General features: G+C 40.7%; 1 protein-coding gene across 1 annotated transcript in view; it reads right to left on the bottom strand.

Annotated features, from left to right (window-relative positions):
- Positions 1 to 12,470, bottom strand: part of SCN7A (sodium voltage-gated channel alpha subunit 7) — a 72,989-nt gene extending 60,519 nt beyond the window's left edge. Inside the window, exons 1-4 of the mRNA XM_004703910.2 lie at positions 12,305 to 12,470; positions 2,730 to 2,968; positions 1,290 to 1,408; positions 285 to 374 (exon numbers count right to left, since the gene is read on the bottom strand). Coding sequence (XP_004703967.2) covers positions 285 to 374; positions 1,290 to 1,408; positions 2,730 to 2,968; positions 12,305 to 12,314 — 458 coding nt within the window. The 5' untranslated portion in view covers positions 12,315 to 12,470. The remainder of the gene's footprint in view (positions 1 to 284; positions 375 to 1,289; positions 1,409 to 2,729; positions 2,969 to 12,304) is intronic.
- Between the last annotated feature and the right edge of the window lie 3,054 nt (positions 12,471 to 15,524).

Below are 15,524 nucleotides of genomic sequence, written 5' to 3'. Positions count from 1 at the left end.
AGGATATATATATATATATATGAATGGACTTCAAAAATAGAAGTTTGTGGAAAACTAAGAGATAATGGAGATTTTTAAAGAATTTTTGAAGCCTCCTCAAGTATATGTGTATGTGTGTGTTTATAGGATTATCTTGGAAAATTCATTCATTGAGGTGTATATATAAATCTTATATTACATATCAATGATAAACATATAAAATATGACTACTACATTTTGTTATTACATATCACTTAATACAATCTATCAAATATAATTATATATATCAAAATGATATAACTTACTCCAATATTGTTATCCAATCTACAAAATTGTTTTTGGTCATGAATATGCAATCAGTCAGGACACTAATTAAAATGAACAGTCGGAAAAAGGTAGACTTCAGTCAAGGAATAACAGATAATACTGTTGGAAAATACATATTCTCTAATATGTTTTATTTATACACATATCAGATAAAATAGTTGTTAATGTTGCAAGATACATACTTTTTCTAACTGCAAAATAATGGGTTTGGTGTTTGTTACTATTGACTAACACTACATATACTAGAAAATAGATCTGTAAACATTTAATAAACCGATCTTGGGCTTCCACTGTCACCCATAGCCTTCTGCAAACCAGAATCTCACAATCTAGGCTCTGATACTGTTCCTTCCTTTGGTTTTGGATTATATGATTTACAATCCTATGGTCACTAATGTTAGTGTGTTTCTTCCATGTAGACTTAGTTGACATCTTACTTAGAAGGCTGCTTGTTTGGAAACAAGCCTTTAAGACTCCAGATGCTAGTTTATCTGATAGACGGGCACCATCTAATTTCTTCACCACACTTTGCTATAGCATCCATATCTTCTGTGTCCCCTTCCGATGGGTGGGTACTGCGCAGGACCATGATATAAAAACTAATTGTCCTTAAATTAGAAATAGGATTTAGTAGGAGCCTCAAACCCATTCCTGGGACTAAGTTTTTTTTTATCTGCCTTTGGCTCCTTTTGGGACCTCCTTGTTAGTTGATGGTAGAGAGTTCAAGGTCTAATCTTGACAGAACCAGATCACCACATCTTTCTTCGATGGAGAGGCTGATGGGTTAGAATTTGAATGTGCGGAGTGTTTTTAACTCGGCACCATCAGGCCTGCTTCTAGAAAATTCAGTGCGGTCATAATTCAGATCTCAATATAACTTTTCAAGGTAGAAAATAAACGTAGGGATATTTGAAAAATAGAATAGCTGCATGTGGTATTGGCACAGTCTAAAGTACAACCAACAAGCCAATAGAAAAGGATATGGATGTACCAAAACCTTAATCAACGTTCTTCTAATAGAATTAAAAGGTGATAATGTACAACAGGTGGAAGTAGCATTAAATCTGAAGATTGTTCTGTTTTTATTTAATACCATGAATGTCTGTAGGAGAAAAAAAAAGAACAAGTGATATTGGAACTCAGAACCATCACATACACCATCCATTAGACACCAAATGACCAATGATTATTGCAGAGTCTATCAATTATTCTTTCCTTATAGATTGCTAGTCTTCTAAATTAAATAAAATGGCTGTAAAAGGGTATTGAATCCATATTTATGCATCTCTACCATTTTTTCCTTATGCTTGTGTTAGAACCAAGAAAGCCACTTGTCATGCACCAACACTCAATTCTTCCCACAGAGTTTCCCTGTGGAAGAAAGCTATTTTCTGTTGGTTCACAGAGATGCATATAATAGCACCAGAAGTGGTTTGTCTCAGAAATCATAAAGATAAGAAAATTAATTTCATTAAAGCAAATAAGATATAAGATTACAATAGTACAGAAGATCCAATACACCATAATGTTACAATCATCATTAGTAACAACCTTGGAAATGAAACACCACTTGTTTGACACCATAGACCTAAAGATAGAACTTCTTTGGCCAAACATTTTTAAAAATCCATGTTGGGACCCCCTTTATGTCATTGTATTTCCCACAACTTGTAATACAGGTGCAGAATTCCAGCTATGCCAACACCCCTTCTATTCCCCATTGTAGATGTATCCATCTCTTCTCTTGCATGTTCATAGAATGCCTTCACTTTGATTTATAAAAACTTAAAGTGCTTTTAAGCTATAATGCTAATTCTACTTTCTTAGTTAAGACTTTTTTGATTTTTCCCATTCACCCAGACATCTGCTTTTCCTAAATATAATTATTTCTATACATATCTTAGTGCTTTTTTTCTTTGTTGATATATTAGATAATTGTCTCAAATTGTTCTAGCAATAAGATAGCGTGTGAATTATGAATAACTAAAGATTGGGCTTTATAAGTTGACTCTACTATCCTAATTATTAAGTAGGCTCATGAAGTTTAGCATTTAAAATTGCAGAGGATATTTTAGACATCCTATAGTTATTTAAATTGAAAGCTGTAGATGACTAATTTCCATGGTTGCGATTACCACGATACCATAAAATATGTCATGTACATTAAGGCAAATAGTATGTGTATCCCAAACTAAATTCACAAAGGCAAACTAAACATTCAGGAAATGTTTCAATTTTAATACAAATCTCAAAATTATGTGCTTCAAAAATAAGGCATCTTTTATAGTCCTTAATAATCTACAATTGCTTCTTATCCTGTCTACTTTTTCTTCTTATTCTATCTATAAATACAACTGTGTACTTTTTACCCACTTGGAAAGGAAAACAGAAATTCAGATGTTATCAATGGAATGATTTCTCACATTTTTATTGTAGTATGGGTCCACATCTTCCAAGGGCACTGACATCAATTCTGGAGAAAGGCTGCCATAAGCAAATGAAAGCACTCTGCCAACTTCCAAGTCGATATTTGGCTCTGAGTCATCTTCATGTTCCTCATTGTGTTTTTTAGCGATACGCTGTTTCATAAGTTCAAGCGACTCTTTCGTGAAAGGGACAAGGCCCTTAGGTTCTGGGGACTCCAACATTGCCAGCTTTGAACCTACAATATATTACATTTCTTCAGTTTTAAGTAAGTTGGTCAATAGTTCTAGATGAGATGGATACATAAGACTATAAAATTGGGATATGAAGAAAAAAGAACAGAAAAGTGAATATGTGCATTCAAAGAATACATTCCTGAGTTTTGTAGAGATCTGAGTTGTCCTAGCTAGATGTTATTGTTCTTAATATTCAGCTTAATTTGTAATTTTCTGTGTATTCTATTCATTTATTTGCCTTGAGTGACTTGTCTTTTACTAAAATATACCTTTCAACCTCTTTATACCAATAGAAAAGTTTTACAATTGTTAGAGATAATATTCTGTACCAAACCACTTATTTTACTCTCAGCTGAGTTGGCCATTGATTGTATTTTCCTAACCTAAATTTAGTTTTCCTTGGTCCTGAGCCCTGCCCTTCTGAATATCCACTTATATCTCAAGATTTTCTCTTTCCTCAGTTCTTCCTCTCGAATTTGAACTCCTTATACTCATCGCTGGGGCTGGCATGAGCAGAGGAGTGACCATGAGCACAAGTACTTTACCTTATACCCTTCCGCTAGTTGTCTAGATAGCGATGCCACCAAAAGCAGCAAGTTAACTAGGGAAAACAGCGTTCTCTGGATTTTCTGTGACTAAATTTTGTAATAATTATGCACGAAAAACTGAAACACACAGTCATTATCCTGACTTTTCATGAAATTAAATTGCTCTCATCAGTCCCTTTAAACAAAACATCCTTTTCTGTCATTTCTCAATATACATCTTCTAGATTAGCCGTTGCTTATCTCTCTAATGTAGTTATCTTTATAATTCTATAACTTAGTTGCTCAAGTAGTCTTTGCTGATTTTTCTCACCTCTGGTCTTTACTTATATTGAGTCATCATATGAGTCACTCAAAATCATCTTCATCAAATGTCATTTCATGTATCTATGCCCTCGTCACGAGGCTTGTTCTTTCTCTGCATAGAACAACATGTTCTTTACTGGAGTCCCTTCATTCAATTCTTGACAAAACTTAGTCCTAGGGAGATCCTCCTTGGTGGTGCTTGGTTGACTGGCTTTTATTTCCTACCTCCAAATCCTCTTCAGAATGTTATTATTGCAATTAACACAATTTTATAATTAATATCATGGCAGTTTGTATGTGTATATTTTGTCTCTTATAGTTCTGACACTAGCTGAAACCCATCTATGAAGAATTTCCTATGAGGACAGGCATATATACACAGAAGTTCTCTTCTACAATTTGAGCTGTTGTACAATTGAGTTCCTTAATAGTTGAATCCACTACTTGGCCATAGATGGAATGTAAGGTATAGATATATTAATTAATCTTAATGGGAGACCAATCCCTGCAAGAATATAACTGCTAGTATATGTCAATGGAAGTTTGGGGTTCTTTTAAAGATCACGAAGGCCAGCTCATTGGCATTGGAAGGGAAGGTCTATAGTTCATTTCTTTGTCATGGGAAATTAAAATGGAAATCTAATTCCTGGACCGATTTTTATGCCTTCCATGGGGTAACACATTTTCTAGGCTTTCCTCTTTCTTTTCATATATGTTGCTTTCTACCTAAAAGATGATTTCAATTGCATAATTCTCAGTGAATAACCCAAAATGACACTCCAGCCTCAACTTTACTTGATTTTCCATTTGAAGTCCTTGACTGGATCTCAAACATTTTATAAATAGGTAATCTGATTGGCCCAATTTATGGATGAAGTTCCCCCTCTGTCAATCAGTTGTATCTAGAGATTGTCTCAAAACTCTCACTGCCATCGAGTCATTTCTTACTCATAATGACCTTATATGACAGGGTAGAATTGTCCCCGTGGGTTTCCAAGACTATTAACTCTTCACTGGAATTAAAGCCTCATCTTTCTCCTGTGAAGCAGCTGGTGGTTTCCAACTGTGGACCTTGTGGTTAGCAGCAGAAAACGTAACCTCTACCCCATCAGGGCTAGAATAGCACAAATAAAAATAAACATAAGGCTTTAGAATTTGGACTAAAACAACCCACCTGCACAAGGACAATATGGAAGAGATAAGCTTTTGCAGCAGAGAAAAATGCTAGAGTATGTGAATTAACAGCAAGTGTAATACACATTGATACCTACTGTGTCGTCCAAAACAGCCAAAATATTTTTCTGTACTGAAATGGATAAAAGAGGCAGTCCTCTATTATCTGAGGATTCATGAACATTTTACCCAAAAGGCCTATTGGTAGGGAAACTGGAAGGTCTTCAAATGGAACCAACATGTGTTGCTCAATGTAAAAATCCACACCATTTAGAGATTTATGCTTTCTGGGAAACTTGAGTGAGACTAAAGGCGAAAAAACAGATGTTAGATTATCTTTGCCAAAAACAATTGTGAAATATTAGTCTATGCCAGATAATTACTTGATTTTTATTTATCGTCCTAATGTTCCCAAGATATTTAGATTACTTTATAAGGATATAGAGCAAGATAAATTAAATTGAGGAAAATGCAGCAAAACAAATAAAACACGTAAGACAATGAAACCGTGTAGTGTAAGGATACTATTTCAATTGCCAACATCTCTCTGGCCTGGAATAGGACTTGAACGGTAAAATGATTTACCATTCGGTATTTGAAAGAGCTAGGATCTGGATCGGACAGAAAGACTGCCGATTCTCTCCATCTTACATGGAGAATGGAAGAGCCTATTGCACCAATGATTTTCCGATGGTTATAAAAACATTAATGATAATGATGGCAAAACTGATAAGCCAGTTAACTTCAGGACCTAGAAGGTGCTTTGGGCATATGTTATGGGGACACAGTTAAGATGATCATTAAGTGAATTATATATTATTGAGAATGTAGAGGCCACACCTGCTTTACTGAAATAATCTTTTTTTTTCTTTAAAAAGTTTTTGATTAAAAAAATGTGGTCAAGTGGTGTGAGTGGCGATACAGGGAGGGTAGAGGGAGAGTGGGTAGGAAAGAGGGAACCGAACACAAGGATCTATATGTGACCTCCTCCCTGGGGCACGGACAACAGAAAAGTGGGTGAAGGGAGACATCGGACAGGGCAAGATATGACAAAATAACAATTTATAAATTATCAAGGGCTCATGAGGGAGGGGGGAGCGGGTAGGGAGGGGAAAAATGAGGACCTAATGCCCGGGGCTTAAGTGGAGAGGAAATGTTTTCAGAATGATGCAGGCAATGGATGTACAAATGTGCTTTACACAATTGATGTGTGTATGGATTGTGATAAGAATTGTATGAGCCACTAATAAAATGATTAAATATATATATATATATATATATATATATATTTTCACAAATGAAATCACACACAAAAAATGTGGTCAATCTTTTTGTTGATTGGGGACAGTTAACTGTACTCATGAGACATATTCAGATCTATATTCCATCTTTTCCCCATTCTAAGATAACTCAGCCAAATGATCCGATGCACTCCCTTCCTTGTAGTCTCCTGGACAAATCCTCTTTCTCCAAGCGCTGAGAACTCATGTAATGCCATCTGCATCCTTTCGTCCTTTGGGAGATCCAACAATGTTGCCGTGATCTCCTAGGAAGAAGACTGTGAGGAAAGGTGATGGAAACGAATGAAATGCTAAAGGCTAGGGATGATGTTCACGTAGACAGTAATACTAAAGCTCTGGAGACATGACTGACATTCATCTCAGTGGATGTGACCTTTAGTAGTTTGGGAGCTGGAAGTACTGAGCACCCTCACATGTGGTACAAGAGCATTATAACGGGTGCAGTATTTCTGAAAGGCAGTGGTTTCTGACCGCTGAAGGTACTCTGTGGCTGAGACATTAAGCTTCCCCCCAAATATTCTGCTTGAAGTTTTGAGAAGGCATGCTAACAAAGATAGCAATCATGTCACCTTTTCAATTTAAAAGACTAGAAACTATTAACGTATCCACCACAAGTTAATACCATAGATCCTAGTATGTTGTTAGCATAGAATACTTTACGGTAAGAAGGTAATAAGAAAAGTATAGATGAGCTCAATGAAAAGATCACCCAATTAAAGTAAGAGAGAAAGTAATATTGACAGCAGCTTGCATTGTTCATATTTGAATGAGAGGATTTATAAAGATTATGAGCATGAGTTAGATATGTTGGTGCATGTATACTGTTTCCTCCCCTGGAAAGAAGTAAGCTGCTGGACTAACGAGAGTGGAGGGACTATATGTGTCAGAGCGTGTCGTTGCTTTCCAGTTCACATTTTTCTATTGATGGTAACAGCCGTGTGTGTGTGTGTGTGTGTGTGTGTGTGTGTGTGTGTGCGCGCGCGCGCGCATGTAAAGCTTACGCACCAGAGGTTTAGGAAACAGTCTGACTGAAATGGTTTCAGTCCACCTCTAGAATCTGTGGGTGTATGTGAGTAGTTGTTCTCTAAGGATGAGCCAGACTACTCAATGGCAGTGAGTTTGTTTTGCTTTTTAACTTCCCTCTGGGCTTTAATACATTTGGATTTTGACTTTTAGATTAGTCTTTCACTTAAATTGATTACTTCTAATTTGGTTTTGACTGTCTCACTTTTATTCTTTTACTTGTCCTTGACATGCAGTTTATCCAGCCGCACTTAATTGACTTTTGCCCTGGACTTAGATGCTGGCTCCAGCTGTGTTCTGTCCACAAATCAACTAATTTTGACTTCAGGTTCCTCAATATATGCACTTAACTCTGACTCAACTCCCTCACGTTGATTATTTTAGCCAACACATTCCTAGACTATTATATTTTGCAATGGGAAATTGTAAATAAGAAGTTTTCAAAAATATCACCATGATCTGCCACTTTGTTTTGATTGCCTTCATTAAGATTTCTAATTCAGACATTCCTTTAAGTTCAATGACAGCCTTGTAAATAAACAAGTACTAGAGAAAACCAAGAGGGGCAGGTTTTATCTTTCCCCAAATAAAAAGGTATCTTTTAAGAAGTGAACTACCCCCATAGTCTAGCGAACTTGGATTCAAGTGATGTTTCCTTATAAAACAAATCAGAAATTATTGTTGAGGAGTTCAGTTTATTCACATGCAGTGTGCTGTAGGCAATTGAAATAGTTAAAGTTTATTGTGCCAACCTAGTCGATAATTACATGTTGGGTTAATTGAAGGACAGAGAGCTAAATGACTCAGTGAGTCTCACCATTCTAGTTCTTGAGCCTCTTGCTTTCTGATGGTCAGACCAGGGTGCAGCTGCCTTAGACAGTCCCTTGCTTTAGCTGGCAAGGCTCACTTCCTGAAAGACATCCCCGAGGAGAAGCCGCATGGACCTACCCCGATGCAGCCCTGGGTTCTGGGGCAGCCGTGTGGAGACCCCTGCCAGGCTGAGATGCTTACACGTTCACTGATTTGGCTTTCCTCCTGCAGTCGGCATCATTACATATGTTTTGTGAGATGGAGGAGGACTTTGTAGATTGGTGTTGGACATATGGGTTAATGTTGGAGTTGTGGGCTTGAGCAGCAGTGGGTTGGGATGTTTGTTGGTGTGCACTTAACCTTTATATACAACTCTCTCTTATACATGTGAATTTCTGTGGATTTGTTTCTCTAAAGAACCTATTCTAACACAACAACTTACATTGGAAGAGTACAAGACAAAACGAACAAAACCCCAGCATCTAATCACAAATTCATTTCGATCAGGAGCTCAGAGGTCACTCAATTGAAAGTTCAGCTGCCTATAGAGGAACTCACAAAACAATCGGTCTCAGTAGAGATGGAGTCTCAAGAGGGTGGAACAGTATGCCTGGAAAGGCAATAAGGGGGGAAAACGTCCAGGGTCATGAGGAGATGTTAGTGTAGTTTTCCCTTCTTGGACTTTCGTAGGACAGCCTCATGGGTCTCTCGAAGGGTCTCTGGTTTCTACAGCTATGATGGAAAAGCCCACTCTGTGCGTGTCCAGTGCATGAAAACAAGCATATTGGGGATAAGCCAGAATTTTGCCAGCATGAACTGTGCTGTGACCCTCGGCTGTTACACCCTGGACCAGAAGAATCTGGCCAGGCGCCATCTAAGAGCTCAAGAGGGAGGAATGTATTCTTCCCTTTCCCAGAAGAACACAAAGGCGTTCCTGTTAGACAGGCGACTTCTATTCTCACCAGCACCAGGCAACCTTTTGACCTGTGGTTTTATATGCCACTGGCTCTCTCGAATGCAAAATCAAAAATCAAAAATCAGAACTGGCACATTCATTAGAATCCCGGAGGCATCATAGAGTTGGCCCTCTACCTCTGCTTCTGCTCACTTAGAAAGCATCTCTGCTTTTTCAGTCTGCCCCACCCACAAGCAACCCAGGCTTTCAAACACAGAACGAAGCATGCGGGGATGCCCACCCCACTCCTCCTGCTGGAGAGCAACCCGAAGCAACTTGAAACACATTACGAGGAGCATGGGTTAATTTCTGTCTCACTCTGCGATGGGCACGAGCAGAGACTAGATATGGATCAGAGCCAACATGACAGCATAGAGCTCTGGAAGGAGGCGCAGGGTGAAAGACTGTTGGGCCCAGAGCTTCGCACCGAAGCCTGGCCTCTAAGGCAAAAGAGAAAAACATTCCAACCAACACAATATATTCAATAGGGGCGTTGAGCTCCCCCTTTTTCTAATGATCATCTCATTTAAGACCCAAGGCCCTCTACCAATCAATGACCCTTAGCATCTGAATTTTATTGGATGAACCCCCTGCTTCAGCACCTCGACCAGCCTCTTACTTGATGCTGATGAAGGAAATCTGGCCTATGGTTCTCACCGCCACCAGAGCTGTCCACCACCGAGCTACCCAATCTCAGTCAGCACCACCAGGCTGAGCCAATCCTGTTAGAAATACTGCATGTGTGTTTTCCCAGCACACGAGGATTCCCTGTCTCAGGATGGAGCACGGTTTATTAAATTAAGCATGGTTTACTAAAAGCAGTGGTTGAACAAATATGTTAAAATCATGATCCAAGTTGGACCAAGATATATAGGACAGCAGAAATGAAAACTTGTCAAAGGCCCTTTGATGAAAATGCTCTCTTCAACTGCAGCATGTTTCACCTTTCAGTGTTGCGGAGGGGGCAGAACTGGCGTATTCGACAGTAGCGAGCCTGCTCTAACAGACAATTCCTAGGGGGAGCGGAATGAGAGCTAGCTATACAAGTTAGTCCCTGTACAGGCAGGTGATCTTATCTTGCTGATAGTTACTAGGCATGGTAGTGGTTACAGATCTCTAGCTCAGAAATTTACCAATATTGATGTTGAGTAATGGAGATAATTAGATTATATTCTAAAAATTTAAGAATGTCCCTTCAATGCTAAGGCTTCTACCATAAACTCCCAAGGGAGAACATATTGTAGTAGACAGAATATTATGTGCCAGTCTCTGAGTATCCCATTTGTCTGAAATAGTTTCCTTGATGCAGATCTATGCCAATGAGAGCAGGAGCCTGGGGAATAATAGGGGACTTATTCCCTTATTAAGGGGTTGAATAATATATTGTAGTATCTATTTACAGTGTGCTTTAAACTTGCATTTATCCCACCTGGGCAAAACCAGGGAGCATGTCTTTCCACTAGTCTAACTCTAATGCATGCACCACAGGCGGTCATGGAGACAGAGTGCAGGTCCTAAGTGTAAGTCTCCAACATCAGGGTCAGGGTGAGGATTCTGACCCTGTCTTGCGGACTCTATTGGTCACTATTCCCGAGCCCAAATCCTACTTCAGGGTTTTCTCCTATCGTTTTAAACAAATGATGATGAAGGAGCTGCACACCATACATTTCTTCTGAGTATAGGATTTTATGCATCTCACTGGTCAAGAATGGAGTATTTTTGCCTAAATTTCTATTTCTCCAAGTACCTAAACAAAATAAATTCTGCAACATCCAAGGATGAAGAACAATGTGCTTAAAACAAAACAACAACTTTAAAAACAAAGTTTAAAGCATATTTTGAAAATATTCAACATGCTTCACTATGAGTGGATCCCCACAGTATACCGTTTTGCAAGGGGAGAGGCAGTTAAAACATGCTTGAAGAGCTATGCAGGGAGCGAGAGACCAAGACTCGGATCTAAATTTTACTTCTTCCAGTGCAGCACTCTAGGAAGGCCTGACGGAGTCCCCTGTAACTCCCACATTGAGCTTCATTTAGAATGAGAGACGAGGATAGCAGAGAGAAACAAGCAGGAAGATGCCTCATACAAGTTATAGTCAACATCTTAGTAAAGTTGCAGAAACCTTTCATGTGATCTTTTTTATTTAGTCCTAGGACTTTCCAAGAAAGAAAATAAAATTTGATCAAGTTGAATAATGTTTCATTGGCACAAAGATTGAAATCAAGTGTCAGAAAAACCCATAGCCTTCCTCACTCGACTTCCACCTCAACATTGACTAGGCAGCTCATCTTAGTGTTTCTTCGCTCCTTCTCGGTCTCTTCGTTCATCTTAACGAAATAGGAGTCAAAGGACAGAGTCCTTTTAAGTAGGGTTGGTTATAGTAGGTATGGTGCCCAACACTATGGTGGGCACATGGCACCAACTTCCTTCTACTGGCAATAAACTGAAATCCTGAGCAATAGCTAGGGGAAAATATCCACAGACAAAAGCACCACCCAATCCCCTGCCCCCTGCAAGAGATTCTCCTGGCCCACGCCCAAACCTGACTCCATCGTCTGCATTAATGTAAGGGCTCCTCAGTGTCTCACCCCGCATGCGTTCAGCATCGGGCTTCCTGGACCGACAGGCCCAGAGTGAGTTAGCTGTTGTGAGCCATGTGAAAATAGCATTACTTCTTAAAAGAACACTCCCTGAAGGGATGCATTTTACACAACTCTACTGTGCCAAAACCTGTTGGCCCGCACGATAGCAAAATACCCAGATGTTTGCGCTGCACATTTACATATCAACTGTCAAACCATCAATTCTCAAAGGAGAAATACCGGTCTTTAAATTGCCAAATTAATTAAAATAAGAGATAGGATTCCACAGAACAAGCATTTACTCCTGCCATATTATCATTGTGTCACATAGAGTCATCATCACTGAGGGCTTCTAGAATTTTTACTCCAACCGAAAGAAGCTTGGGTGGTTGAGTGAACAGACAGATCAATCAGTGCAGCGCAAACACCCACTGACCACCGTAGCTCCTGAAGCAGGAAAACATAAAAATGTATCTTTTGCTCTCTTCGTTTATGTCTAGAATCTGAATCTCCATCCTCCTGCTGGAGATACTGAGGATGTGAACGGGGTGGGGCTGGTGGGAGAGATGGAAGGCTGGTAGCCTGTAGCAGCAACCACCATCCCAGTATAGGAAAAACTAGCAAGGAAAAGCCACTTACTTGCTACCATGTGACAGGTCTCCACCAGCACCCGAGGGAACCCTGAGAACCAGGACTCCAGGGAGCCCGTCCTCCCAGGCGGGCGGCTCTCTCTCTCTTCACGGAAACTCCCAGGTTTCCCGAGCTCTGGCTGCCTAGGTGTGTTGCTAGGCTGATGTCTGACCTCACCAACGACAGAAGCTGTGAACAGCCCTCGGAATCTCCAGTTAAAAACCCAGTAATTGGGGCGGCTGCCCGGCCACTGACCCAGAGACCCCTCCTTCCCAGATACCCAGAGGAGCCCCGCCCACAGCTGGGAAGCTGCTTTCCATCCTCCCCCCTTTGCTCCCCCCTCCCCCCCACGCCCATCCCCAGGCCGTGCCGGGCTTCTGCATCTGGACCTGGCGTGGGCGAGGGTGGTGTTGACAGAGCCTGGCAGCAGCGGCTGCGGAGCCAAAACCAGGACAGCTGCTGCAGTGGCTCCTGGACAAGCTGCCAGGGAAAGGGCGAGGGTGGGGATGGGTGGGAGGGGACGAGGTGAATTTGTGAGGCTGCCCCTTGGGGAAAGGACCTGGAGGGGGTGAAGGGAGTGGGGGCTGAGAAAAGCCAGAGGACTGCAAGAGGAGGGATGCTGGCGAGAAAGAAGGAAGGCAGGAGAGAAGGCGGAGAGGGAAGCCTTTACCTTTTTCTCCCTTCAATGGCTTTCTCTTTGCTCCTAACTAGGTGCCTCCGCAGAGGGCCCTCTGTCCGCCGGCTGCGTTCAAATCCGGACAATGCTGTAGAGAGAGGGCTTTGCAGTGCGGCCGCCTTGGGTGTGTAGGTTTGTAGGTGTGTGGGGAAAGAATCAGCAGGAGCTATGCTAACCTCACTGTAAATCTCTTTCTCACTCCAGTTACTTGATGCGCAGGGGGCTGGGGGGTGGTGCATATTTTGGAAAACTGGTGAGCTACCCAGTGCGTGCAATCTGAGGGTGACAGGCAGATGTGGTGCCCTCTGTTCCAAAGGGAGTTGGGGACATTTTGCCACAAGAACACAGCACTCCTTTTATAACCCCACATTACTGTGAGAGACGGAGCTCCTATTGACTGAGCTGCTCATCCCAAGATCAGCAGCGGAAGCCCACTGAGGAGGCTGAATGGACCAGGTGGCAGTGAGTTTTCTCGAGACAGTGAAGTTTCCATAAAAAAAAAAAGTTGTTGCAACTTTCCAAGAAAACTTTTTAAAAGGTGGAAAGGTTATAAACAAAAAGTGTATATAGATGTTCTGAGGCGGGGAAGGTCTGGAGCCTTGGTTGCATACTGGTTAGCGTGCAATCGTTAACACAAGGTCAACAGTTCAAAATCACCAGCTGCTCCCCAAGAGAAAGAAGAGGCTTTCTACTCTGGTCCAGAGTTGCAGTCTCGGTACACCACAGCCCTTCACGGGTAGCCACTGCCCTATCCAATGGTCAGTATGACTCAGAAAGGGCTCGATGGCAATGAGTTGTTTTCATGAAGGGGTAGAAAAGAACATTTAAGTTCATTGCTGTGTGGCACAAAGGGTTTGGGGTAAACAATGAAAGATTGAAAACCCAAAGTCATCTAGCGGTGCCAAGGAAAAAGTCTTGGCAATCTCTGGCTGTAAACTCAGTTATTGAAAAACAGACGGAACACCATTTGTATCTGGACTATGTGGGACTGCCATGAGTCAGAATCAACTTGACCATGGGTCTGTTGGGTGACATAGTGATCGTATTGGGTTGCTAACTGCAAAGCTAGCAGTTTGAAACCACTGGCTGCTCTGCAAGAGAAAGATGAGACTTTCTACTCTCCTGAAGACTGACAGTCTCAGAAACTCACCGGCCAAATTTACTCTGTCCTAGAAGGTCACCGAGGAGCCCTGATGGTGTATGGTTATACATTTGGCTGCTATAGGACACACACTATGTGTTGGAATCAACTTGATGGCAGCGAGTTTGGTTTTTTTATACAAACTATGTCAGGGAAACCATGTTTCATCAATTATACAAACAAAAAATCCCTGTTAGATTGTTTCTCCTTTAATTATGTGCTCATTATGACAACTTTCATAAATATATTAAAGTAGAAATGATAATTAATTCCAGCATACTCTTTAAAAGGATGGCTTCTTATAAACAAGAAACCAATTTTGTTTCATTTATTCCCCAACCTTCTACCTTGAATTAATTGAAGATTAGCCCAAAGATTAATTTCATCTGACAATACGTCAACAAATATTTTAGGGAAAATATAGCTACATTTAATTATGGTACTTAAAATAAACAATGATTAATTTGTCAACAAATATCCAGTTAATTTCCTTTTGACATAATTTGATTCACATGGTTGTTGTTGAGACTACAGACAGCAAGTCATAGACCAGTTCAATGATTTCTGTATGTACCATTTAGTACATTCATTAAATCCTTCAAGTTTTGTAAACATTTCCACCCTTCTTTCTGAGTAGTTTGTCCCCTATAAGCCTAAATTCACTGCCCCCTAAGATTCCTATATACTCTCTTGAGTGGATTTTGTAACTTTGATCCCATACAGATAGTTCTTTTAAAACCATCATGCTTAAACCACAATTTTTTACTAGTTAAAGTAAACTATTGCTTGTCTTCGAGAGGATTCCCGGGTTTGGTTCAAGGTTTAAAGATTATTTCAGAGCAACGGTTTCAGGGGGTTATCCAGTCTTGCTGGCTCCAGGAAGTCTGGGGTCATGATCATCTGAAAGTCTGTTCTGTGCTTTCCTTCTTTGGGTTAGGATTCTCCCATGGCATTTTAAATCAAAATACACAGTAATGGTAGCTGGACACCATGCGGTGCTTCTGGTCTCATGGCAGAGGTGGGAGGTGTTCCTGGAGACAATAATTTGTACATTCCAGATTATCCTTTTGTTCCTAACTCTCTTGTCCCAGACAAATAGAGGGTCTGGTGTGTTTGCTTTGTTTTTATCCGGTGCCCTGACTGGCAGCATGCAATCTTTAAGACCTCAGGTACTCTGCAACAAACTGGAAGAAAAGAGAGGCATTAAACATGCTATTGAACCAGTGAACTGCGACGTTCCAGGAGGCCATGACCCCAAACCTCCAAACCAAGAACTACATCCCGTGAGGTTTTTCACTGTTTATCATCAGCTTTAGCAGCTATTGGTGGCATAGTGGGTTACCGGCTAAGCTGCCAACTTCAAGGCCAGCAGTTCCAGCCCACCAGCCTCTCTGAAGAAGAAAGATGAGGCT

This window comes from Echinops telfairi, unplaced genomic scaffold, assembly GCF_000313985.2.
Source record: "Echinops telfairi isolate 266 unplaced genomic scaffold, ASM31398v2 ScPeMD7_4;HRSCAF=17, whole genome shotgun sequence".
NCBI lineage: Eukaryota > Metazoa > Chordata > Mammalia > Afrosoricida > Tenrecidae > Echinops > Echinops telfairi.
The sequence above is the reverse complement of the archived record's forward strand: the minus strand, read 5'-3'. Positions and strand labels throughout refer to the sequence as shown.